Here is a 26520-nt window from a genome sequence, read left to right as displayed (position 1 = left end):
GAGTCTCCTGGAAGCTCACATCCACTTCTAATTTATCAGTTCCAAAATAACAATCCCAGAGTTCCCTGCAATCTCTCCAGAAAGTATATGAAAAAAAAAAAATTAACGTGGTTTCAAATTAAACATTAATTCACTACATGCGTCATCTAAATGTTAAAGTGTGAAGACTGTAGAAATAAGTAAAGTGAGAGAGCAAAAACAGACTTCTGAGGTTTGTTTACATGAAGTGGAGTCAGTGATGGTGGATGGGACTGTGGGTGAAGCTATGGCCACAATATCTGCAGAGCAAAATAGACTATGTCTCTAATGCTGTTTATAATACAGCTGGAGTTTATAGGCTGTTGTGGGTCTTGATGGTGGCGTATGAAAGTGTCCGTAGGTTTGAGTGTGTGAGTGAATGTGTGTCTGTGTTGCCCTGTGAAGGACTGGCGCCCCCTCCAGGGTGTATTCCTGCCTTGCGCCCAATGATTCCAGGTAGGCTCTGGACCCCCCGCGACCCTGAACTGGATAAGCAGTTACAGATAATGAATGAATAAATGAACAATTATGTTCCCTAATTAAAGGTACAAATATGTACCCTTGAGGGTCCCACCAGAGACAGCAAAAGGTAGCAACACAGTGACAAATTTTCTGACGGCTGTATATTGTCACTGTTCAATGAAAAACATGAAATCTTTTACACTGATTTTCACTGAAATTTAAGAATGTTATTTCTTTTCCTGCAGTTACTATTTCTCCTACAGTTACTATTTTGGGAGATATATGTTTTTCATTAGACAGCAACAATATGCACTTGACTGGAAGCCGAGCTGACAGTAAGTTACTCTTCATTTTAAAGGATTATTAATAGTGTATGCTGTACACCAGTGAGCTGGGTTTATTTAGATTATGGACTGGAAAGGGAAAAGTACCATGTTTACAGAATACATCAAATTGTATTTAAATATTAATATATATATTATAACATTTATACATAAAACATATATATATATATATATATATATATATATATATATATATATATATATATATATATATTTTGGATATGGTTTTATGGATATTTTATATACACAGTCAATCCACCTACAGCACATGTTTTTGGACAGTGGGAGGAAAGCGGAACACCTGCAGGAAACCCACACAGACAGGGTATGTGCAAAGTTTATTTAAAAAGCTCGTCATCCTGAAATGTGTCCTTCATTTATTTCAGTAGACCTTTAGGAAAGACTGTGATGTAAAACTACAACACAACAACACTCCATTTTAAAGGAAAAAATATGTTAATTTGTTAGAGGAAAAAATAAAATAAATCCTTATGAACTGGTCAGAAATTTCATAATAACACCATTTTTATTCAGAGAGTAGCTCAAGTTGCCCTTGAAGGCAGAGCCATCACAGCTTTGTGTGTGATAGGAGCAGATGGCTGTGTTAACACTCTTTCTCATATCCTCTCTCTCTCTCTCTCTCTAAGGTGGATGGAGGCCAGGGCATTCTTCAGGTGTTATATGTTGCTTCTCCTGCATTATGTTTCCCCTCCTTATATTCACCCTTCCACTGTGTCTGATCCTTAACCCGTTTGATATTTTAAACAGTCGTGTACAATCTGTCTTTGTTACACACCCATAGAACAATTATCTTTGCATCCCAAAATAGTTTCTGCCACATTTGTATTGTACATTTAATCATCACAGGCACTAATTATACACAATTTTGACGCTTATTCCTGTTCTTGGAAAAGCATTGATATATATATATACCCACCGATATTAACTAGATTTTCAATGCTTTTCCAAGAACAGAAATAAGCGTCAAAATTGTGGTAATTGATTAAGTGATTAGGCTGAAAAATACTGGAGTATCTCTCTAAAATAAAAAGCTAAAGAAAACTCTATCAAAAGCTGCTTTAATAAACAAAGGTGGTTCTTCTATAGGATTGTTCTATAGAACCGTATGTCAATGCCATCTTCAACAGAGCCACATGTCAAGAAGCTGCTGCTGACATTGAAAACACAACCCAAATTCAACTGAAACAATAATGAGGAGTCTAAACATCCTCTTATAATGAATTCAAATGCTCTGTGTAATGGCATTAGCACATTCTGTTTACAGAACACACACTTTATTCACACTGATTCAGAGTCACTCGTTACCAAGCTACGCTTCTTATGCATCTATAAGAAATCAATTATGATGTGTCTAAACACCAAAAATACCACACAAATGTAAAGTGTGAATGCTCTATCCTACGAAGCTGTAATCACCCATTAAAGACTGTTAGATGAAGATGCTGCAAAACATCTTGGAGCTCCACTGCAGTTTTGTAGTCACTGATTGCCTGTTCAGTCAGCCCTAGGTGTCCGCGCACATCTGCCCTGAGCTTATACAGCAGAGCATCATCAGGCTGAAGCTGGAGGGCTAAAACACACAAACACATACAGCCAGAGTATTACTTTTATTAAATATAAACAAGGGATCAGGTAAAAATCCAATATCATGATAACTTTTGCACTGTGAGAAGAACTGTAACTCTATGAATGTTAAATGATGTGTAGCAGTCAAAAAGCCTTTGCTGAGAAAAGGAAATCAAGCAAAAAAAGAAGGAAGCAGAAGATGCTGATGTCTTCAGAACAACAGAGTAATCACGATAACTTTGATTGTGGGAACCCATGGGATTTTCTTTTTATTTAAACCACTATAATATTACATTAAAAGTCAATAAACATCAACATTTTACAAATTAACAAGACATTATAAAGAATTTGATTCTAGGTTTCACTTTTATGAATTCACCAGTGATTTTGATTTACCTTCTAAGTATTCATTGTAGCACGACAGGCAGAGGGTAAAGAATACAAAGATTACTGGGCTACCACATAGAGACGTTTGCAAGCGATTTAAATAAACAAACACATTTAACATAAAAACCCATTTGCAGTAGTTTTAAAAAAAGCTGCTTTAAATTTTGCAAAGTCTTGGAGGTTCTCTGCTGTTTCCTGATGTTTAAAAAAACTAATTGTTTTTACATAATGGTAATTTTGACTGGAAATAAATGAGGGGTGGTCTCTCTGTTTTGCACCGTACTGTTGGAATATGATGCTGTTTTAGTCAATGTTTTACACAACACACTGCACTAAATCCAGTTATGTAAGTGTAATTATGTTCATTCTGTAGTGAAACTTGAAAGTGATTAGAGATTTTTAAGCAGTGATGATAACCACAGTTTGCTCAGAAACACAAAGAGGAATGAACCCTCAGCTGTCAGCTATCACTGGCACATCCCTAGTATTGTTCAGATAGAAAAATAGACTGTAATTAATATCACCAGCATAATACATCTATTCACTTTCACTTCTCATTATTCACTACGCAGAGGCTTATGAATGAGAAGCCTCCACCATACAACAGCTATTAAAAACAAAATCTCCTCTGTACTTTCCTAAATATAGTGTAAAGGAGGACATTGTCCTTTTCAGCTCAAAGGAAGGGACAAGAGGGACCATTTAAACCCATTTGCCACGTCCATTTCCATTAATTACCACCACTCAGTTAGTACATTTATAAATGCTGTTCCCTATGAAGTTTGATTTAAAAAGTGCTTGTATATGTAAAAACTGAGGTATAAAGGAAAAAATAAATTGGTGATCTATGAGAATATTGCACTGCCATATACTGTGTAAACATTTCTATACCTGGAGTCTATTAACTGATCATACAAAGGAATCATGCATGGAACATGCTGAAATGGAGAGTGACTATTCATTTCATGAGCAACAGATTTGTTCTCTACCACGCCACCTGTTCACTGAGATGCCTCCTCTTTATCCTCAGACAAGGCAAATAAATAATCCGAATAATAAACCTTTTGCATATTAGGAGTAAATATATTTAAAAAAGCCATTTAAAGCAGATTTTATTTTCACAATTTTAGATCCCTGCGGTTTTGGAGCAGATGCAGTGGAAAACTAGCACTGGGTTTACACTGTAACCATAGTAACCATCAGCCTCTTGTTTTATACAAAAGAAGGAGGAGTGTCTTGGTTACATGAGCTGTAATGTATTTTTGTTTTCTTTTCTGGGTTTGGGGCAGTCACACAGGGTTCTGATTCATGAAGGTTTGGTGTGTGGAGCGGAACATGTTCACAGGGAAATAGTCACCTTTAATCCTCTAATCTCTGTAATAATAAGTGCACAAAAGTGCATGGAAGTGATGAGCACACAAGGGACGACAGCTGTGTCATGTCTTCATCATCACTCTGTTCATCAGTCTGCCAGACTCATGGATATTGTTCATGTTTTATTAACTCAAAAACTGTTAAGTATAAGATTTAAAAAACAGCTGTAGCCAGTGTTGTTTAAACACTATAGATCTAAAATAACTCATACAAGGACTAATTTACAGACTCATACTTTTAGGAATTATACAGGTGTGTTCAGATAATATATGACATTATGTTATCTTAATAAAATGTGTCATGCGTATCATGAGTATCATTACTTTAAATTGTGGAACTAAACTTAGGATTAAACATGTTTTTAGACCAGTTATATAGTCAAAAATACCCAGTATATAGCTGTATCATTTACAAAACATTTTCTTTTGTTATTAATTCATATTTATCTTTTCCTTTTCATGTGGTTACTTCTAAAATTGTCTAAATTTGCCTAAACTGAATTATTTAAAAACATTATTGTAATATTAATTCATTCCAATTCTCATAAGACTTGTTCAATGTAATTATATACATTTACATTATTGCTCAGGCTAATCATATGGACAGGTTTAAGGAAATTCTCGCTTATATCAATTTTTAAAATGCTGTATACATCTGGATTCTATTACATGGAACTGTTATGAACACACCGTCTAAGCCCTGGAAAATTACTATTAATATAAAATAAAATAAAAATGATTAAATAATAATACATGTGTTCCCCTTTTAAAAATAAATAAAAGAAGCATATTCTGTAAATGCCCACCTTGTGTAAAGTCCCTCTCTGCGGCTTTGTATTTCCTGAGGGAGCAGAACAGGTTGGCTCTGTTGAAGTACACATGAGCTGAGAGAGGGTTGAGGCTGAGAGCTTCACTGAAGTCCTGCAAGGACTCTGGAATTTTGCGCAGAAGAGCGTGAGTGATGGCTCGGTTCAGGACGGCCGACTCATCACTGGGGTCAAGGTGAAATGCTCGGCTGTAGTACTCACACGCCTGAGCCAATCATACACCCACATGAAGAAAACACAGGAGAGAAAAGTGAGAGGAGAGGGTCATAGTGATTGATGCTGCACTAAGTGTTCTACCTCTCAACTGTCCTCATCTTGACAATAGCAACTGCTGCACAATTTTACCTGCTCAAACTCTCTGTTGTAGAAAAACAGGTTTCCAGCATTGAAGAAAGCCAGAGCACTTGTGGGGTTGAGGGAAATGGCTCTCTGAAAGTCCCTCATGGCACTGACTTTGTCTCCCATGAACAGGTTTATCACACCTCGATTCGTCAGAAGCAGGTCTGAGTGAGGATGGCACTGCAGATACAAATATACTTTAAGAAAATGTATTCAACTTGATAAAGAAGAGTAAACATTCTGCATTTGAATATTTAAGTAATAAGTTCTCAAAATCTGACTGAATAAACAGGACTTATTACAAAATTTCAGTTCAATATCTCAGTTCAGAATGAGCCACAGCTCAGTTTAACACAACAGCCCAGGAGTGAGGAGCGAGGCACAAAAGCTCTAGCTATTTTCACTCAGTTCTCTTTCTTCTCCACTCTTATTTTCAACATTTTTACACAGTACTCTTATTTCTCTATGCTCATTTTTTTGTTTTCCTCCATTTAACATTGTCTATGTGCTCTCATATAAATGCAGATCCAGCGCTGTGGCTTGAGAGACTCACAGCAGGAGGCAGGACCATTCTAAAATCTATATACTGTACATAAGAAGCAGCGCAAAATTAGAACATCTCATTTTATTCCGCGTTTTCTAACTTAACCAAAAAAAAAAACTGGGCTGTCTTTATTTGAGTTAACTGAGTGTTGGTAAGCTCCAGATACTCAAATAAATCTGCAAATGCACTAAGAAGGATTGTAAAGGCTGAAGAAATAAATGACATATTGATATAAATGTGAATGACTGAACCATTCTATTTTGTGGTATTAATAAATAACACAGGATACTATGGAATACAAACCACAAGAAGCTTTGTGCCTCAGCAACAAATACTATATATACACAATTTTCTGTTTCAAAATTAGATCAAGCACTGCTGGCACAGACACCTTCAGAGCATTGTTTATGTCCTGGAAGGCTGCACACGAGTTCCCCATCTGCAGACTGACAATAGCTCGTCCCTCATAGGCAATCCAGCCCTTTGGATTAACCTCTACAGCGACCGTGAACTGATTCCAGGCTCTCTGGAAGAATCCAGAAACCTGGTGCAAGGGAAAGGATATCGGCAAGTTAAAATCAATAACAGCACGAGGGGCAACAGGCACTTTGAGATATCACTGCCATTCAAAGAGGAAACACAGATAATGAGGACGAAGATTAATTCAGTGAAAAGGCCACACGAATTAAATATCTCTGTCAGTGTGTGAGGCGCATGTATTTCCTTTGTACTCTGGGGATAAACAGGAAACAGGTGATGTGTTTTGCAACTGTTTGGACAGCCATGCTGAATACATTTTTTCAAGTGAAAATACGTTAACATATCCCCTGTGGACAACTTATGAAGGACTGGTGCCACCTCCAGGGTGTATCCCGGCCTGTGGCCAGTGATTCCGGGTAGGCTCCGGACTCTCGGGACACCGCGACCCTCGGCTGAATAAGCAGTTACAGATAATGAATGTTTTGCCCTTGTTTATATTTTAGTACTCAGTTTATATTTAATATTTGCTCAGGTGTTACTCTCAGATTACTAGCAGACTGTATTCATTCATTCATTCATTATCTGTAACCGCTTATCCAGTTCAGGGTCGCGGTGGGTCCAGAGCCTACCTGGAATCATTGGGCGCAAGGCAGGCACACACCCTGGAGGGGGCGCCAGTCCTTCACAGGGCAACACACACACTCACACATTCACTCACACACTCACACCTACGGACACTTTTTGAGTTGCCAATCCACCTACCAACATGTGTTTTTGGGCTGTGGGAGGAAACCAAAGCACCCAGAGGAAACCCATGCGGACACTGGGAGAGCACACTACACTCCTCACAGACCCGGAGCGGGAATCAAACCCACAACCTCCAGGTCCCTGGAGCTGTGTGACTGCGACACTACCTGCTGCACCACTGTGCTGCCCCCAGACTGTATTCATGAGCAGTAATATTCAATAGGACAAAGCTACATATATTTATTAATGAAAGATCAGGTGTACATTCTTCTCTGCTGCCGTGTAAAAGGCATGTTTTAGTATGTATCTGGAGTGCAGAATCAATAGAGAAAGAAAATGGTGAACACTGGATATGAGGTATAACATAAGGTGTTAAGGCAGTCCAGTCAAATACACAAAAGGCTGGTATGGCTGAAGGTTTTCATTCCAGCCAAGCTGATGCTTACCTGAAACCTCTGATTAATCAATAGGCAACAGCCTTAAAGCAATCGATTAATTACTGTACTGTGCAAAAATCAGTCAGTCTAAAAGGCCATTAATTACGTTATTGATTTTTCAACATCAGGGCAAAAATAAAGACACAAATGTAACAAAAGTACACAGAGACTCAACAATTAAATATATAAATATAATTTAATTATTTTTTTATTCAGTATTTAATGTCTTCACTTTGTCATTATTCCATGTTTTATTTTTAGCAGACTTGCTCTCAGTTATTCAAAGAGTTAGGAAGGGATATTGTGAAATGTTAAAGGTCAGTTTTAGAAGATATTTGCATTTTCTGTTTGTTTTGCTCAAAGTTCCCCCTAATACATTCATTGATGTTAACGTCTGGGCTCTGGGGCAGCCAGTCAATTCATCTCAAAACAGAAGCTACTAGCTTTCTCAGAACAACAAATATCAGGCTCTGACTTCTTCTCAGTACTGTGAACTGTGTGCTCCTGCTTGGTTGGAATGAAAACATGCAACCATGCTGTCCCTTTTTGCATATGGCTGGTGAACCCTAGCCAATGTCATTTGCAAAATTTTCCAAGGGGCGACCTCCCAAGGGCTGTACACGACGGGTCATATGGGTGATGAAGCACACAGAGACATTTCAATAAATTTTTTCATGAGGTTCACAGTGCGGAAAGCGAGTCGTTCATGATGATATTAGTTTAATAGGAAGGAGATTAAACATATTGATTCTGAGAGGGGTGTCCTAAAGCCATGGCAGTTTGACTAATGATGCTTCACTTTCTTGTGCTTTTATATTTGCCTGCAAATACCTCAAAATATTGCTAAAATAAATGCCTTGAACCAAGTTCAGAGAATGAAAAATGCATTATAACATCATAAACATGCGGGAAATTAAATAAGTACATAATGATGCACCTTAAAGCTTAATTTCCAGTAATAACAATACTAACACTGCACTTTCTGTGTTAGGCTTTAATAGAGAACTGTTTTAATATCAAACACATAACCTAGCTCAAACTCAATTAGCTTGGACTGCCTAGAAACCATATTAATATGAAGAACATATGATTTTCTGTGCCAATTATGTGAATGTATCAAACCTACAGCATACATGTAGGCTATGTTACAAACCTCCATTAGCTCACATTATCTATTGTCTCACACAAAGACCAACAACCTTTGAGTCACATCTTTCACTGAATAGCAGCATAAACTGAACACACAGAGTAAATCAGCAGTGAAATATGCTCTGTGCTAGGCTATTAACTCTGAAGGAACACAGACTTATATGCACCAGAAATCCGAATTAGTAGTTTTCTAGTTTTCCCCACAAGAGACATATTTCACACAGATAGACTGGCTTCCTGAGGCTTATATTAAGCTGCAATTAATGAGATAAGGCTGTCAAGACATGCTTGGCTCTGTGAGTGACAGAACAAGGCACTTTCATTTTTAAAAAGCTGAGTTAACATGGCATGGCCATGTCCACTCACCTTGGGCTAGGCCATTAAATGCTGATTAGATGATACTGCAGTCTCATCTGGGATCTTCTACTCACAAAATCCCTGCATTCTTATGAGAGCACCCAATGTATATCTCTGACACAAACCAGTACCTGCAAGCTGTAGGCCAGACCAATACGTGCAGCGTAGCACTGTGGGCTGAGATGCAGGGCAGAAAGAAAATTTCTCTGTGCCTGTTTGCTGGCCTGGGCATGACCATAGTCCATGAAGACAGTGCCACGTCCAACATAAGCATCGGACAGGAAGGGGTTAAGTCTCAAAGCCTCACTGTATGCCTCCACTGCTTCTTGCAGTTGTCCTAACCTTCAGAATACACAGACAGTATACTGTCATTATTACCAGATAAATGGCTACTAAGCAAAGAAAACAAATATTTCACAAAAAATAAATCCAGCTTTCCATCCATTAATTCTGAAAAATTTGTTTTCAGCTATTTTTTCACACCTTCAAATTTCAATCATACAAAGCTATTCATGCTGTGGTCTGGGCTCTAAGGCTGACCAGTTCATTGCATTGAGAACAAGAGCAACTTCTACTAGATTTGCAACTGTTTTTTTTTTGTTCCTTGTAAAATGAATAACTTGTACTTTATTTGACATGAAGTGAATTAATCAAGGGCAACTTTTGCACAGCACTGTCTTTAATTGTCAACACTGAATTTTACTTAATGCCTTTGGAACAGTAATTGCAATTATGTAGCTATTGTTATCATTAATGCCATTCTGCTATCATGGTATTTCCAAATCCCTTTTTAATGAAGCAGGTATTATAACTCCACTTAAGATACATATAATAACACACTGTTCTACATTTTAATCATCAGAAAATTACAATTAAATAGTAGAACAATGCCTTAGGCTGAATGCTCACTTAATGCACTTATGCTGTACCTATGTATAATTGCACGTGCTGGCTTATAAAATGCTCTATTGTATGACCAAAACAGTATTTTTAAAAGTTATTCCTCATATTCTACAGCTGTGACCTTGCCTAGTGGAAGTCATTTGAACATCTGTGCAGTTCTCCCAGAATCACAGTGATGTGCTTGTGTTTTTACCCTGGTCTCATAGCGCTTCAAGGTCTTCCTTTTTTTTTTTTACTATGAAATGAATTCAGGCAGATGAAACAATTCCTTCAAGGCAGGCTATTGAGGAACACGTCCCATTATATGCCATGCCTGCTGTGAGTGTTGAGCTGTGCTTTTAGTCATTCTAATTGTAGGCTGATTAAAACTGCTGTTTATGCATATTGGAACGCTTATGTCTTTTTAAATGGTGATCAGTAGCTGACACTGTATGGACACTGACAGCTGTGCTTGCCCTTTTTTTAGGAACAGATTACGTTTCGATTAGAACAATAAGATGCACCGTTTACAAGAACATCACCATTGATTAATCAACTGTCAAACAACAGATCTGTAAGCCATATTACAGCCTTAGGCTACATAGTCTTGTCACTGTACTCATATGATTGTTTGAGACAACGGAGAACGAGAAAAAAGTGTTTTCTAATTCCAATCCTTAAAAAATTCCTCGTACAGCAGTTTTTCTACCCTATCGAAAGTAAATATCAATCTCTTCATGATCTGGATCTAGTGTTAAAGCAGGAAAACACCAAATATGGAGACCTGCAGGGCTGGAGCTAGGAAATTCTTATAGAAGGCTATAATTACCACTGTTAGACAGTCCACGCAGACAATAGACTAATTAAGATTCACACAGCCTCCATTTAGAAATGGTGCAGTTGAACTGATGCAAAGCCTTTTGACTACAACAAATTCAGAGAACATTATAGAAGGTGATGAGTGAACACACCTGTGATAATAGACCCCCAGCGAGTGGCAGATAGAGGCATCTGGATGTTTCACAGAGGCAGCTTTAAAGTCCTCCATTTAAACAAAAGAGACATTCTGTTATTATTGCATTACTTAATTTTGTCCATGTTTAAAATGAACACGTATCTCTGCAAGTGTGTTTGCAGTATGGAATTGATTTTTTATTTTTCGTTTCTGGACTTTCCTTATAAAATATATGTTCAGTTTAATTAACTGAATTAATATTTGAGCCAAACTTCTAACCACAGCACAAATATCATTTTGACTTCCCTGTTTCATACTGATGTAGAGCGCTGTTCACTGGAGAAAATAGCTCTACTAATATTAGTAGTAGTAATAACACTGAGAAGGACATTAACACTGCAAGCACTGCAATTTCTTACCTGATTTATGGATCTTAACTGCAGTTCAGTTTACCTGAAGGGCACTGTAGTGGTCATTAAGCTCCACATAGACAAGGGCACGGTTTATCAGCACTTTGAGCTCGATTTCCTTCTGACTGGGAAGATGCAGCACTATGCTATAGTCTTGGAGAGCCTTTAAAAGCAAAAGGATGGGTTCTGAGAGGAAGATATGCATCAAACTTTGTATACAACAAATTCTAAAGTATAAACATACACAGGAATTAATCAATTATATTATATATATATATATATATATATATATATATATATATATATATATATATATATATATATATATATATATATATATATATATATATATATATATATATATATATAATTAAATTAAGTATATTGATTGATTTATTCATTATTTCATTTTCCATCACTGCTTATGATCAGGGTAGGGGTAGGTTCAGACAAAGAAAATATTACCCGTTCATATTCCTGCAGCTTCTGGTAACACACACCACGGTTGTAGTAAGCAAAAGAGCAGACACTGTTGATTCTGATGGCCATTGTAAAATCCTTCACTGCCCCTGTGTAAACCTACATCAGAACAAAATTCTTTGTTAAAATATAAATGAAAAATTAAAAGTATTTACTCTGTTTTCAATGACAAATAAGGAAGGGTTTGGGAATTCATCATAAAGTGTGCTTTAAAATGTTAGTATTACTTTTGAATGGAATTTGAGAGCCCCTCTGTATAAATAGGCCCTGGCACTTTTTGGCTGGATCCTGATAGCTTCATTACAGTTGAGAATTGCCTTTGAATATCGCCCCTTAGTTCCGTAAAAGGCAGCAAGGCTTAGGTATACCTAAAAAATTCAAAGAATACATTGTACTTATTGTTTATCATTACATTTTTTAACAATTGAAAGGAATTTAAATAACACACATTTTTGCTAATTTCTTAAGATGGAAAAAAGGAAGCATTTCTTCTACATGGAACTATTTACATTTTTTCATGCAAATTCCAGTAAAATCTGAAATCTTAGCAGGGGTGCCCAAATATATACAAATATATACAGCAAAGCTGACGGTGAAGATACACTACTATACATCTCATCTCAAATGTGACTGCTTCAAAATAAAGCTTAATCTGCAAATATTACTTTTTTTACCGCATTAGTTATATGCTTGTTTTGCTGTTAAAAGCTTTAGTGTTGTTTTAAGCCTAACTTCATATCAATCATACTATGCTGTATAAATGGAAGCACATATTCACTATTTATCATGGTCTTGCTAGTTATGCTAAACAACAAACTACTGATCAGCAGGAAATGTCTGACTTGTTACTTTTCTGTGGACTGGGAACATGGCAGGTGTGTACACACATACCTTACAGAGCTTACCACCCATTGGGTCTGAACTGTTGTGATATCTACCAGTAGGTTTTGAAGGTCATCCAAATAAAAAAAAATACACTAGAAGAAAGTTACAAAGGCACATGCCTCAGAATAAGACAACCAGTATGGCCTTTTTCCTTGAGCAGATATGACTGAGCTATAAAAAAGTTTAAATGACCTGAAAGAAGTTAGGGTTGATGGAGAGAGCTCTGTTGAAGTCCTGCACACTCCTGGAATGCTGTAGGCGGATGCGGCACAAGCCTCTCTGGTGGTATGCATCAGCGTAGTCGGGATTTATTCTCACTGCATTGCTGAAAGCTTCCAGTGCCTGAGGCAGTAAAGATGCTTCTCCCTGGCATCAAGCAAAACCATGTTATATATGAGAAGGGGTTAGTGGTAGTGGTTAGTCATGAGATGTATTTTAGTGTAGGAGGTGCTCTGCTGTCCATACATGAGAATATTCCTTATATCAGCAGTACCTGAGCCATGTAGCACATGCCACTGAGAAAGTAGAGCTCAGCCACCTCAGGCACACTACAGATGTATGTCTCAGAGGGACTCAGGAAAGTCAGAGCCTTTCTGAAGCTTTCCACTGCTTCCTACAGACACAAATGGAGCAGATATTATATTCTGCACAATGTTTTGGTATTGCAAAAAAAGAAAAAAGGATTCACAAGCCACATAAACCTGATCCTAAATGTAGGCAAAGGGGAATCCCCCACAAAATGTTTGTCTAACTCAAATTATGGAGTGGATATATTTAAATACACTGATCTCCACAGCACAAAGAAGCAGCAAAGCAGTCCTAACAGTAAACAATTTAGCTGTGTTTATGGTTCTCTCTCAACTTTACTTACTTAAAAAAAAAGGTTTATAGAAAATGGTACAATTTGTGAATTTTTGTGTATAATTATGGAATATAATCAAATTCAGACAGGATTAGGTGGAATAGGTGTTGGTGATTTTGTAGAAATCAGTGCGTAAGCCAGTTTTTGAAAAAATCCAGCGAAAAAGTCACAGCCCATAAATTTAGCCCTCGTTCCACTGCCACACCCCTAAAACATGAACACACCACAGCTACACCTGTTCCCCCTGGTTTGTTCTCTGGTTTCATCCAGTCTTTTCTGTTTTAAAACCTTCTTCTGTGTCTCTTCAGGCGCTCTTTGTGCATGTATGCAGTTTATGTGCATGGGGGAGGTTCTAAAGTTGATGTAGTAGACAGATAAGCCGTTCAATAAATCCATTCATTTGGAATGAAATGTCTGTACTGGGTTTTTTTACAGTCCTGTTGTCCTATACAGAAAATAAATCTTTTTATTTGTTTAGTCAAACAATTTTAGTTACTTATTTCTTTTGGGATATAAAGTGTATTTCAAGAAATATAAATATAACAAAATTTTTTAAGACAAATAACCTACTCCAGCTTTGGTTTGGTTGATCCCAGTTTGGTTTAAATCCTTAAAAACATATAAAGAAAACTAGAAAGAAAACATAAAGAAACTAGTAAAGGATGAAAAAGCTTTAGCAAAGAATGGTGCCATTCAGTCACACACAGCCGTGTGCATGGGGTCTTGAAATTTATTGCGGTAGAACAATGTTTATACTTGACTTGGATAAGTATAACATATTTTTATGATGAATATTGTATACCCAATAATTTGTTAAGATGCTTTCTCCCACTGACAAGTCCCTAAAATCAGATATGGATGCAAGTATGTGTTGTCAAATCAATTTTGGACTGTTGATATAAACAGGATGCCTTACAAAATGTGTAACTTACCATGAACTTCTGAGCCTTCATCTGCACTTTTCCTAACAGGATGAGGATGGGAGGAGAGGGGTGAGAGCTGGCAGCTTCTACAAGGCAGGCAATAGCTTTGGCATCGTTCCGCAAGAAAGACTGGACAGCTGCCTGCTGGACCAGAGAAGAGCCCAGAGCTACCGGCAAACAATGGAAACATTGCAGAGGACATTTATCAGTGTGCTGTGACAAAAATGTTTTACCATGTGTTGTTTAGGTTTGCACTGGTTCTGCATCCATCAGGCAACTAGCATAGCACAGAAAAAATCAGCTTAATACAATACAGGGAGAGCTTCCAGAACCTTACTTACATAAGAACTGGGGAACTGTTCAAAGGTTCCAGACACCACCGTTTAATTATTTATTTTCCAGTTAAACAGTCCAAGTTATTTACTTTTACAGAAACATTTAAAACATTTTTTGGATTAATTAGTTATTAGATAACATTATCTTGTATAAGAAAATGGGATGTCAAAGACACATGAAAAAATGATGCAAAAATAAGATTCTGTTTTTCTTAAACTATTCAAAATATAGGCAAAAAAGTGACTTGGTCACATGGTTGTGAACAGTTTCATCTTAAAATATTAAGAGAATGACACATTCCACTCTTACTTAATATCTGTAAATAAAAAACACCAGTATTTATATCCATCCTTTACTTAAATGAGGAAGGCAAAAGTTAAAGAAAAAGATTTTTTTAAATGTAAAAAAAAAGATACAGAGCGAATTAGACAATATATGTACAGTAAACACTAAAATATTTCATTTTAATATCGCCTTCCTGACATCAATTAAACCACTTAAAACTAATCTCTGTTCTTCCAAATGAAAGCAGTTATGTTAAATTAAGAATGGAATTACTTTCTTCAGGTGAGCTGACCTCAAGAAATAGTTTGGTGATTCTAACAGTGAATCAATACCTTTATTCAACTCTGCTGTATATTGTATGCAGAACGTTGCTAGGTCAAACTTCTCCATATCACACAAATACTGCCCTCTAAATAAAGAGATCAAAGGTTATTTTCTGTTTCAAATCCACAAAGAAGGATCATCATGATAATCCAAGGAATCATGATCAAATTACCTCAAATGACTAGCCAGTGTTAGACTGGAGAAGAAAACAAACTTATAAAATAAGGGGTGCGTCCCAAGATGCGGGTGTGGGTACTCCTGGTATCACCCACCTCATGATGTGCAGATCTTGAGCATCTGGCCTCATATGTATGGCTCTAGTTAGATCTTTCAGTGCTTCCTGCAGATTGTTAACCTGTTATTTAAAACAGTTTAAACAGTTCAGTGATGCCCTTACTCTATAAAGGATTAATGAATAAATCAATTCAAAGTAATGGGTCTTATCTAGGAAGTGTATGCCATGATATTCATTAGGAAATAATGACCTTACATATTTTGCAGCTGTTTCTTACCTTGTGATAAGCTCTGGCACGGCATATGTACACTCGCAAGTTTGTGGGGTCCACTTTTAAAGCATTGCTAAATATTTTGATAGCATCATAATTACGGTCCATCTGCAACATGTAGATAAGCCCCAAGTTGATATGGGCTACAACAACATTCCTGAAATTCAAAAGTGGCAAAGCAGTGAAATGGTAGAATGTGTGGCTTTTTATAAAAAGTAGTTTTATATGGTTTTTTAAAAAAGGAAAAGTTAATCTATGCATCTTTTACTCCAGGGCTGTCAAACCCAGATCATGGAGGGGCATTTCCTTTACAGACTAACATTTCCCTCTTTTATACCAAATTACCTCAATTTAATTGCAAACATGGTCTTCACTTCCACTCTTATGCTAACGGCACACAGATTTAAGTTACCACTACGCTACCAGCCCTGCTCTACTGTCCTGTTTTCACGATCTTAAAATGTGGATGAGCATTAACTTCCTAAAATTAAACCCTGATACAACTGGAAACGCTCTGATTTTAGACTCAATCTTGATGGAGCCATAGTTAAACCTTCATCTGTAGTTAGGAACCTTGTGTTACACTTTTGCTCCTCACTTTCCTTTGTACTTCACATCAAATCACTAAAATGCCTTTTTCTACCTCTGAAATATTGCTAGAATTCTCTTACATGCTAAAAAAACAGCCCACATCACTCCTATTCTCTTACACTGTTACCAGTTACACTGGTTATCTAACATACAAGGCATTCAGTTTAAACTCCTCCTGCTCACATACAAATCAATGTATAGATCTGGCACCTCCTTATTTAGCAGAACTCTTGCACCTTTACTGCTCTCCCTGTACACTTAGGTCCTCTGATGCTGGTCTTCTTTCCATCCCCAAATTCAGACTGATCTCCGCAGAAGGCAGATACATTAGTATCATGGCCACAAAACTATGCAATACATGACTTCAATCTCTCCGTGTCTCCTCTTTTCTCACTTCTTTTAAATCTCATCTGAAAACAGACCTGTTGTCTCTACATTTTCATCAGCTCCCAACTGTCTGTATTGATGTAAAGCGACCTTGAATGTGAGAAAGTACTATGTAAATGAAAATTATTATTATTATAAATTATAACAACTTTTACATTTATAATTCCCTGAAAGTTTTTTGTTTTGTTTTGTTTTGCTGATTGAACAATGAAAATATAGATGCTATTTCACAGAAAAAAGGAAGTGGTTGTCACCTGTCAATTTTGATGACAGCTTCAAAGTCGGCAATGGCCTTCTGCCACTGTTGGCGCTTTGTGTAGAGGAGGCCGCGATGAAGGAATGCACCAAGATTCTCTGAACTATCATTAATCAGCACTGGACCACACACAGACACAAATAATGAGAAGAGCTGGCTATGAAAGTAGGGAAAAAAATGAGCCCACCCTGCACAAATCTGCCAAATGTCGCAAAACATATGGTCAATGAGAACAGACAGCACATTACATTTACTGTTAGTGGCTGACACTGCAGCAAATCAAACAGCATACATACTGCACCTTCTATTCTTCTCACATACTCTTCTCAGATCATATATGCTAAATATCAGGACATGTATGTGTCTATAATAGTGAAAATAATGTACAAATGTAAAATATTACAGGCATGAATTTTGATGAGCCTCAAGACTTACAGAGCAAATGGAAATTTAAGTCCTCATATGACCCAAATTAATATTACAAACACAGTTTGTGTGTGGGGTGGGGGTGGGGGGTATGTTTTTGTGTGTGTATGCCTCTTACAAGAAAAACGTAGGTCTCTTAAGGCCATATCAGGCATTATCTTTCTGAGCAGACAGCCACGATGGTAAAACGTCAGCCAGTTATTGGGGTCCAAGTGCAGTGCCAGAGAGAAGTCCTCAACTGCCTCTTGAAAAAGGCCAAGCTTTGCAAAGACCCTTCCTCTGTAGGTCCTACAAAGTTTGGTGTTATAACAAAAATCAATTAATAATTTAGAATAAACATTTTAATTATTTACTGATTTAGTTTAGAATGGGTAAGATGTCAAGGTGCATGTCTTTAATGAGTTATCAACATGAGACATAGTTCTGCTTATGTTTTACTCAATTTTGCTATGAGTTCAAACATTTTTCATATTAAACACAGCTATAAAGGATCTATATGGCTTTAGAAAACACCTGGCTCTGACGTTTGTAGGTTCCTGCTTGATCAGTAGGGAGAAGTCTTCCAAAGCCATCCCCCAGTTAGAGGTGTGGAAATGGTGTAGACCATGGGACATAAGTGCATCTGTCCGTGCTGGATTAATGGCAAAAGTCTATGTATAAGATAGGAATATTCAGATTCAGAAGGTAACACATTTCAAGAACACTGTGTGGGTAGTTAATGTTTTCAAAGACTATTTCCATTGAGAGCAGTAATGATTCAGGCACCTGGGTATTGCAAATGAAGAGATTGACATTTACAAAATGATGCATGAGCAAACTGAAATGATAAATCTAGATGTCATTATGTTCAACCAAAGTTCAAGTTTTGAGTCAGTCAGCTGGTTTTGGTAGATCAAAGAATATGTAAATGAAACTAGGTGTACGTGATCAGTCTTAGAATCAGCTGAAATCAGCTCCTACAAAAAAATTTGGCAATAACAATGTGAACGTAGGCCAGAAGAGCCAATACACAATGGATTAGAATGATGTATATGTATCTAAACATATTCACTGTTAGCCTGTGAGCAACTGGCTAGTATAAAAAGCAATCAACAGAAATGACTGTAAAAAATCAGAATCAGTATTGGTCACAAAAACTCATGACCAGTGCACCTCTTACTTTGGCGTAGTCCTCCATGGCCAAAATGATATTATTTGTCTTCTCATACATTTTGGCCCTTCTGAAGTAGTTTTCAGCATCATCTGGCTGACATTTTATGGCTTGTGTGTAGTTAAATATGGCCAGGGTGATCTTTCCTCTCATTCTGTAGATCTCTGCTCTTGACTTGAAGGCATCTGAAAAGCAAATCCCGAATGACGCATTAAGTTAATCATCTGGGGTAATCTAAAGTTCTCTCTAGCCTACTAACATACGGAACATAAAGCCTGTCAGGACCAGTGAAAAACAGTAGGTAGTATGAATCCTATAATATTGTTACATCATTTACTTTTTATCCTTAGTTTGGTCAAAGCAGAGTGGCGCACCGAGGTCTACCTGCATGCTTCTTGTTGTGCCTAATGATGAAGTTGAGATCGTCAAGAGCACTATTGGGGACATTTCTCAGCAGGTAGATGCTGTGCCTGTGCCAGTAGGCATCCAGTAAATGAGGCTCCAGGGAGATGGCCTTTTATAGAAACACAACAGATCGATCATTTCACACATAGGAAGCTGGTCGTCATAGAAGGTCACATAGGTGAGGCAAAACCATACATAGCAAACAGTGGTTAATAGAAAATAGTGATGCATTAAATATGCTTGTTTCAAATGTGGATGAATAAAGTGTATCAATATAATATCATCTGTTCACAGCACTGTGTAAAATTCAGAGACCAAACTTCATTAACTTCATTTCCACTAAGTACTTTTATGACTTTATATCAGCCTCAGGAAAGAAATCAGAAAAGATATGGTTTACCAGCCTCAACAACTAATTATGGTTTTTAGTGCTGAGCGTGTCTTCTGTTTGTGTTTATTACAGCATTCATTCCCGAATACTGGTCCTCACCTCCAACGTTTCTATATAGGTCTATGCAGAAGTTACTCTTTCTGATATTTAGGAAGCAAATAATCCTCACCTCATTCTGTAATGTTAAGGTCTGGGCAGCAGTTTTATCTTATATCAAATGCCCTCAAAAATATCTTGTGAAAAAAAAATTGTACTTGGCTGTTTTGACTTGGTCGTCTCTGTTTTTTAAACAGAATTGTATTTATTTCTCCCCCATAGAAATTATGTACACATCTGAATCAGCCTTACAGCATTTAGATCCTCAAGTGCTTGTTTTAGCTGACCAAGTTTTTTATATAGTGCTCCTCTGCGGCACAGGTCAAAGGCACTGACCCTTCCCTTTTTAGCCATAGTCTGGGTCAGTTCAGCCACATCCCTCTCCAGGCCTGCAGTGGTTAGCCCCTCATCCATTGCCTCAGGGAGATCCACTCTGTCCACAGTTTGGATCTCCTCATGCTCATTGGGGACTGTACACATGCTCCTGGCTTGCTTTTCACTCCCAATGTTGTCCTTTAGTGGAGGAAAGACATCATTAAACCAGGAGTTCCAGATGTCTCTCACCAACTCTCGGGGTTGAAGTATGTCAGGAACACTGCCCCTCTCTGCTGCAAATACCTCAAACTCCAGCAAAAGAGGCAGGCTGGACCAGTGGACGAGAGCTCGTTTAGGCTTCTGTGGCAGCTCACACAGTGACTCACTCCTGCTTGGACAGATAAAATTACTTATTATTAATGTTACACAAAATGATATACTTTCAGTGTGCAATGTCTGCAAAACTATTTAATAAGAACATAAAAATTAAGACCTTTACTACAAGTTCTGAAGTTTAATAACTTTTCACTCTATTGTTACGATGTGATATCTATCTACACTGTCTGGCCAAAAAAGGCACACACTCTAATAATTAATAGGACCACATCTAACATCGATTACAGCTCACATTTGCTTTGGCTGAATTTTTGGAAATATTTTTGCAACATTTGCAAATCACAAAACAGAGGTAAGTGTGTGAGTGAATGCGTGTGTGTGTGTCTGTGTTGCCCTGTGAAGGACTGGCGCCCCATCCAGGGTGTATTCCCGCCTTGTGCCCAATGATTCCAGGTAGGCTCTGGACCCACCGTGACCCTGAACTGGATAAGCGCTTACAGATAATGAATGAATGAAAAAAAAAAACAGAGGTAAATTAATTTTCTCCATTTCGTAAAGTCTTTCCGAAGACATCGCAAAAACTTTCAACTGGGTTAAGTCAAGACTCTAGTGACCAATTCAAATGTGAAAGTGAAGTGTGCTCCCAGCACCATTCTGAGGCTGAATCTTTGCACAGTTGTACTGGAATATGCCCATGACCTCAGGGAAGAAAATATCCATTGATGGGTTAACCTGGTCTTTCAGTACATGCAGGTATTCAATTTACCGCCACATAACATTGCTGACCCTAGACCTGTACAACGGCACATCATAACACCACTTCCAGAGGCATGTACAATAGATACAAATCTTGATGGCTGCATCGCTTCATGCATTGTTCCTTTTTACCCTGATGCACACACTGCTCTGAATCAGGTTAAATCTGCACGGATCCAATTCATTCATTCATTATCTGTAACTCTTATCCAGTTCAGGGTCGTGGTGGGTCCAGAACCTACACGGAATCACTGGGCAAATGGCAGGAACACACCCTGGAGGGGGCGCTAGTCAAATCAAATTCCGATTAGCCTTACTAACAGCTGTTTAGTCTCAGCTTTGTGTGTTCTCTTGGCATTTTGTACATGAAAAAGTTCACTGTTCTTCTCTCAAGTTTTAGTAATGCACTGGACAGGTCTTAACAGCAGTCATTTCAGCAGTCTCCTTAGCTTCCTGCAAGCCAATATTCTGAACCTTCTAAAACACAGCAACACTTTTTTCACAAACACGGGAAACATGTTTTGGCATGGATGTTTAAGGAATAGGAAGCTAGTAACTGTAATATGTATGGTTAATATAACTGTTGTTTATTAATTTTAACTTATTTGATAGTTACATTCTTATTCAAATCCAAAGGGTGAGACATTTTTTGGCCAGGCAGTGTATATTCCATCTGGAAATATTGTGCCAAACCATCACATATATGAATGTACAATGCACATATATTTTAAATAAATCAGAAACATACAGTGCCGTGCAAAAGTCTGAGAGCAAAATTAATTTATTCAGCAAACCACTAATGACACTCATTTAGTAAACTATCTAAAACATAAAATACTCCACTAAAAAAATAAGATAATTTACTTATAAAGAAGAGGAACTCCAACCAATCAAAGAGGGCCTTCTAATTTTAAATATATATACTGAGAAAACAGGACTCCTTTCAACCAACTGAAACTAGCTAAACCACCAAATTGATCATTTTTATCAGATTAAAATATACCTACATCTTTTTACTTTGAGAGAAAAAGAGGAAATCAAGCTCTAGTCTCTGACCTCTGCACAGTGCTGTATAAACATCTTCTGTATGGGCTGTAACTTTAGAATATGGTTAAAGTCACTGTTATGGTTCCACTGTATAGATTTGAAATTGAGATAATAAAACCTGCTAAGACTTCGTGGCAGCTCCTTCAGTTTCTCATGAATGAATGCCAGATTAGCAGAGCTGAGACTTTTCCCTCCTTTGCTGGCCCTGTTTCTGAACTGGGAAACACCAGTTCTCCTGTTGAACCGCTTTCTCTTTACTGTCTGGCCTCTGACCCTGCGGGGCTGCAGCGTACTATGGCGCTGGTCTAAGCTCGACTGCTCTGAATGGCCACGTTTACCATGAGCCTGACCAACGCTGAGCACAGTGTCAGACTGAGTGCTGGGGGACAGCTGCTGCTGGACTTGGCCCAGCTCTCTGCTGATGGTCCTGAATTTAGACTGCAGCCTCGAACAAGAATCAAGATGTGGGGTTACGTCGGGGGCAGAGAAGGGTCGTTTCACCTGAAGTTGTGGGAAAATGCACAAAGGCAGCATAATTATCAAAATGAACATCAAATATGCAAACAGTGTACTGAGGACACATAATATTCTACAGGATTAACATAAATACAGTAAAAGATTCAAATAAAAATCTCCTGACATTGAACAAATAGAAAACAACAACTCATTCTATTAAGCTGCTACAATGTAATGAGAAATTAAAGAGAAAAATCTCACAGAAATTAATGGTGAAATTTGACAAGAATAGATGCTTGTTTTAGAGGAAATTGAAAGATTTATGAACTGCATGATACAATTAAACAATTTGCATCCCACCATGTCCTGTGTCATGAATAAAACTGACAGCAGGCCCAGCTGATCCTGATTTTGGATAAACAACAAATAGAAAACACACTTTGAGAGAGTTCATTATTAGGGCACAGACACTGGTCACGACTGACTAGAGTTTCAGGAGGAAGAATGCCTAAATCTTCTTGTCTCATATGCTAGCAGTTTGCTTCTATAAACAAAAGGCAAATATAACATTAAGTGGCCAGATGGGTGCTTTGATACCAACGTCAGTGTGTATTTATGACCTTTAAACAGATCTGCTTTCTAGGCGGTGGTACAAAAAGAGAAAGGACAACAAAACCTGCTCTTTTGAGAGAACGTCTGGTGAAGGCAATGGGACCGAAACATCTGCTCTCAGGTCCATCAGAGACTTGTGCTTTCTGGACAGAACTTTTTCCTACACAGAAGGCCAGACATTAAATAAATATACTGATACAGTTATAAACAATGACCATTGTGGTAAAGTGAAATACCAAGGTTCTCGCTTAACATTTTAAACGAGAGGTTCTAGTCACCTGATTCCAGGGTTATGAGGAAAATAAAAATAATGTTTAAGGGAAGCAAGTAAGTAAGAGGCACACAAGAGAGGGGTACTAGAATCTAGCAACATCCAACAATATCCAAATATGTGTTAAACATGATTGATTCTTATTCTGCTTTGCATCTAACATGAATAATTACAGAAGAAATGCTATTGGTTTAATACAGAAATAAACTGACCATAGAGGTGCTTCGCTTCATCTCCATCTGATCTCTGACTGATTCTGTCACAGCCTGCAGACCAGCCATGAGATTCTCACTGGGCACATCATGAGGAGGAACCTAAACACACAACATTGCTAAAATGTTTTGAAAACTAAATTAGTCAGTCCTAAGAGGATGGGAATATGGGATAATACTCATTTACATTAGAGAATGCTTTTGAAACCACTGGCAGTTCAATTAACAACCTACAGTTCACTTAAATGAAAGCCCCCTAAATTAACCTGCCTAACTGTCTTTTTACCTAGGGTTCTCTTCCTCTTGAGATTAATAAGTGAAGCAATATAACACATCTGTTTTAATCTAAAGGCAAAAAAAGCAACAATATGTTCTTCTCTGTGGAATAAAAGGAGTCCAGTGAGAAGGTACTAACAGCAGAGAGCAGATTGTGGTGGGGTCATGCTGTATTATATGCAGTAAATACTGCTGTTAAGAGTCCCAAAGGACTGTCCAAGAAATAAAGCCCCATCTGCTAAGAGTACAGACACACTGAAGTAGTACCTGGTACTGGGGGAAGAGCTTGTCTTTAATAACACACGGAGCACAGCTGAATTTTGGAGGTGCTGGACTCCATAGCATTCTGAACTGAGAGTCACACAATGTAGCCTGAAAAATAAAGCAGGGATAACAAATAAGGACAGACATATTGTTCAATGTTGTTTACTGTATAAACAAGCTATATTCTAATGATATCTTATAATAAAACATTAGTATTATATAATCATTTCTATTCATTTGCAAAATGTCCTGAAACCTCATGAAAAATAAGTAAACATATGCACTTTTTAAAGCTAAAATAGATTTCTGTTAGTTATATAACTAATACAGTCTATTATTTTTAAATACAACACCAATATATATATATATATATAAAACCTCTACATCTGACAGAGTTAAATGGTGTAAAGGTGCTGAGTCACACGAGTGACAGTGACAGAAACATCAACATCTTTTAATGTGTCAGGGGAAACTGTGTCAAAACTCATGATGGCAGGTGTCAAAAACTGAGAAATTGCCTCAAGACCAAGGAACAGAAGGTTCAGGAGGAAACAGGCAAAAATAGAAATACACCTAAAAATATTGTTGATAAAAACCCTGAACAATAAAGTGCTAGCTTTTGATTGCATCTGGGCAATGCATATTGACAACTGTGGGTATTAATGAAAGCAGCATTGTTTGTTATTCATCTACAAGTTCTTTTTAATTATTAGTTTCTTGCAATTTTTGTAATATTTGAGGATGCAATGCACAATTCAAATTATGCATCACCTATAAAGCTCTATTTGACTCCTTGGTGTTTAAACAATGGGCGGCACGGTGGCGCAGCAGGTAGTGTCGCAGTTACACAGCTCCAGGGACCTGGAGGTTGTGAGTTCGATTCCCGCTCCAGTGACTGTCTGTGAGGAGTTGGTGTGTTCTCCCCGTGTCCGCGTGGGTTTCCTCTGGGTGCTCCGGTTTCCTCCCACAGTCGAAAAACACATGTTGGTAGGTGGACTGGCAACTCAAAAAGTGTCCGTGAGTGTATGTGTTCCAGGGTGTATTCCCGCCTTGCGCCCAATGATTCCAGGTAGGCTCGGGACCCACTGCGACCCTGAATTGGATAAGGGTTACAGATGTGAATGTGAGTGTTTAAACAATAAGATTCTATGACGTTACAGATATGTAGATTTAGACATAATGCTTAGTCCTAATAGCTTTCACTTGGACTTTTTAAAGGGCTCATTGAGTGAAAACTAAATGCTTAACATGTCTGTTAGATATATATAAACAAGAACAGATCATGTGCAAAATAAACTGTTAAAGCCAAGCCTGAGCATTTCCACCTTGAAAATGCAGGGTTCCAAAAATATGATATATGAACTATGTCAAATAGGTGAATTTTTACAGCCATGTATGTATTTGTACAGCCATTTCTTATATCATAAACCTAAGGAATCCGTCCTGTTAACTTGCAGAGCAGGGTTTAGGAGCTGCTGGCAGGGCTGCTTGCTTATTCATAGATCCATGCATAATGAATGAAGACAATGGGGTAGAGTTATTTCTAAGCCACTTTTAAGATCTTAGGGATTTTTTTTCTTGGAAATATCTTCTAAATATGTCATTGTGAAGAATAGCAATGGGTTTTAGGCATTTAATTGATGATCAGAGGGGGACTGTAAAGTAATCTACTAGAATATTTCTCCTGCAGAACATCAACATATTTTCTCACAGCAGGTTTCTATCCACACATCTTTTCAGACTTATACTTTTGAGTTGTCTTCTTGCAGTGGAAGGATATATAGTATTTTTTCAGATCTGAAGGTAGAGCAGAGCTTGATCTTCTACGTTGAGTTTTCTGTTCTTTCTCCTGTGGATTATATTATAAATAATCTCTTCAGAAATACTCCTTTATCTTTTTTTTTGGTAACACATAAAAATTCATTTGTAAGGAACGTGAGGTCCATTTGGAAAATTGCTTGTCTGAATGTTAGCAGCTCTTTGCGGGGTAAAAAAATAAGAGTGACGTTGTGAGGAACATCATTTGTTGATTATAAGATTGGAAGAAGAGAAGAAGCAGCACAGCAGCACAACAGGGAATGTCACTGTCACAGTTTCTTAGGGTCCTGGGTTCGATCTTTGTATCGGGTCTGTGATGAGTTTAGTTTCTTTGTCCCATGTTTGTGTGGGTTTCCTGTGTCTGCTCCAGTTTCTGCCCACAATCCAAGATGCTTGTTCAATGACTGACTAAGCTAAATTGCCCACAGGTCTGAGTGACTGAATGAGTGTGTGACACTCTGAGATGGATTGCCGTCTGGACCACAGTATGTTCTTGCTTTATGCCCCATGATTTTGGGTAACGTCCAGACCTACAATGACCCTGATCAGGATGAAG

At 37.7% G+C, this 26520-nt stretch overlaps 1 protein-coding gene across 6 annotated transcripts in view; it reads right to left on the bottom strand.

Annotated features, from left to right (window-relative positions):
* ttc6 (tetratricopeptide repeat domain 6) overlaps window positions 1–26520 on the bottom strand; it is a 41327-nt gene that overhangs the window by 7813 nt on the left and 6994 nt on the right. The window contains exons 8-33 of one of the 6 annotated variants that reach the window (XM_066669315.1): window positions 24150–24254; window positions 23607–23708; window positions 23188–23283; window positions 22174–22556; window positions 20220–20304; window positions 19854–20114; window positions 19094–19223; window positions 18719–18894; window positions 18073–18209; window positions 17678–17847; window positions 17132–17252; window positions 15906–16056; window positions 15666–15748; window positions 15402–15478; window positions 14458–14615; window positions 13157–13276; window positions 12856–13029; window positions 12006–12146; window positions 11764–11877; window positions 11342–11461; window positions 10905–10975; window positions 9183–9393; window positions 6273–6425; window positions 5344–5517; window positions 4978–5203; window positions 2262–2415 (exon numbers count right to left, since the gene is read on the bottom strand). In XM_066669315.1, coding sequence (XP_066525412.1) covers window positions 2262–2415; window positions 4978–5203; window positions 5344–5517; window positions 6273–6425; window positions 9183–9393; window positions 10905–10975; window positions 11342–11461; window positions 11764–11877; window positions 12006–12146; window positions 12856–13029; window positions 13157–13276; window positions 14458–14615; window positions 15402–15478; window positions 15666–15748; window positions 15906–16056; window positions 17132–17252; window positions 17678–17847; window positions 18073–18209; window positions 18719–18894; window positions 19094–19223; window positions 19854–20114; window positions 20220–20304; window positions 22174–22556; window positions 23188–23283; window positions 23607–23708; window positions 24150–24254 — 3893 coding nt within the window. Of the gene's footprint in view, window positions 1–2261; window positions 2416–4977; window positions 5204–5343; window positions 5518–6272; window positions 6426–9182; window positions 9394–10904; window positions 10976–11341; window positions 11462–11763; window positions 11878–12005; window positions 12147–12855; window positions 13030–13156; window positions 13277–14457; window positions 14616–15401; window positions 15479–15665; window positions 15749–15905; window positions 16057–17131; window positions 17253–17677; window positions 17848–18072; window positions 18210–18718; window positions 18895–19093; window positions 19224–19853; window positions 20305–22173; window positions 22557–23187; window positions 23284–23606; window positions 23709–24149; window positions 24255–24917; window positions 25011–26520 lie in introns of those variants that run through there. The other 5 variants (XM_066669338.1, XM_066669297.1, XM_066669307.1 and 2 more) reach the window with 5 other exon arrangements.

This window comes from Hoplias malabaricus, chromosome 1 (assembly GCF_029633855.1).
Source record: "Hoplias malabaricus isolate fHopMal1 chromosome 1, fHopMal1.hap1, whole genome shotgun sequence".
NCBI classification, from domain to species: domain Eukaryota; kingdom Metazoa; phylum Chordata; class Actinopteri; order Characiformes; family Erythrinidae; genus Hoplias; species Hoplias malabaricus.
This window is presented reverse-complemented; position numbering and strand designations above follow the sequence as displayed.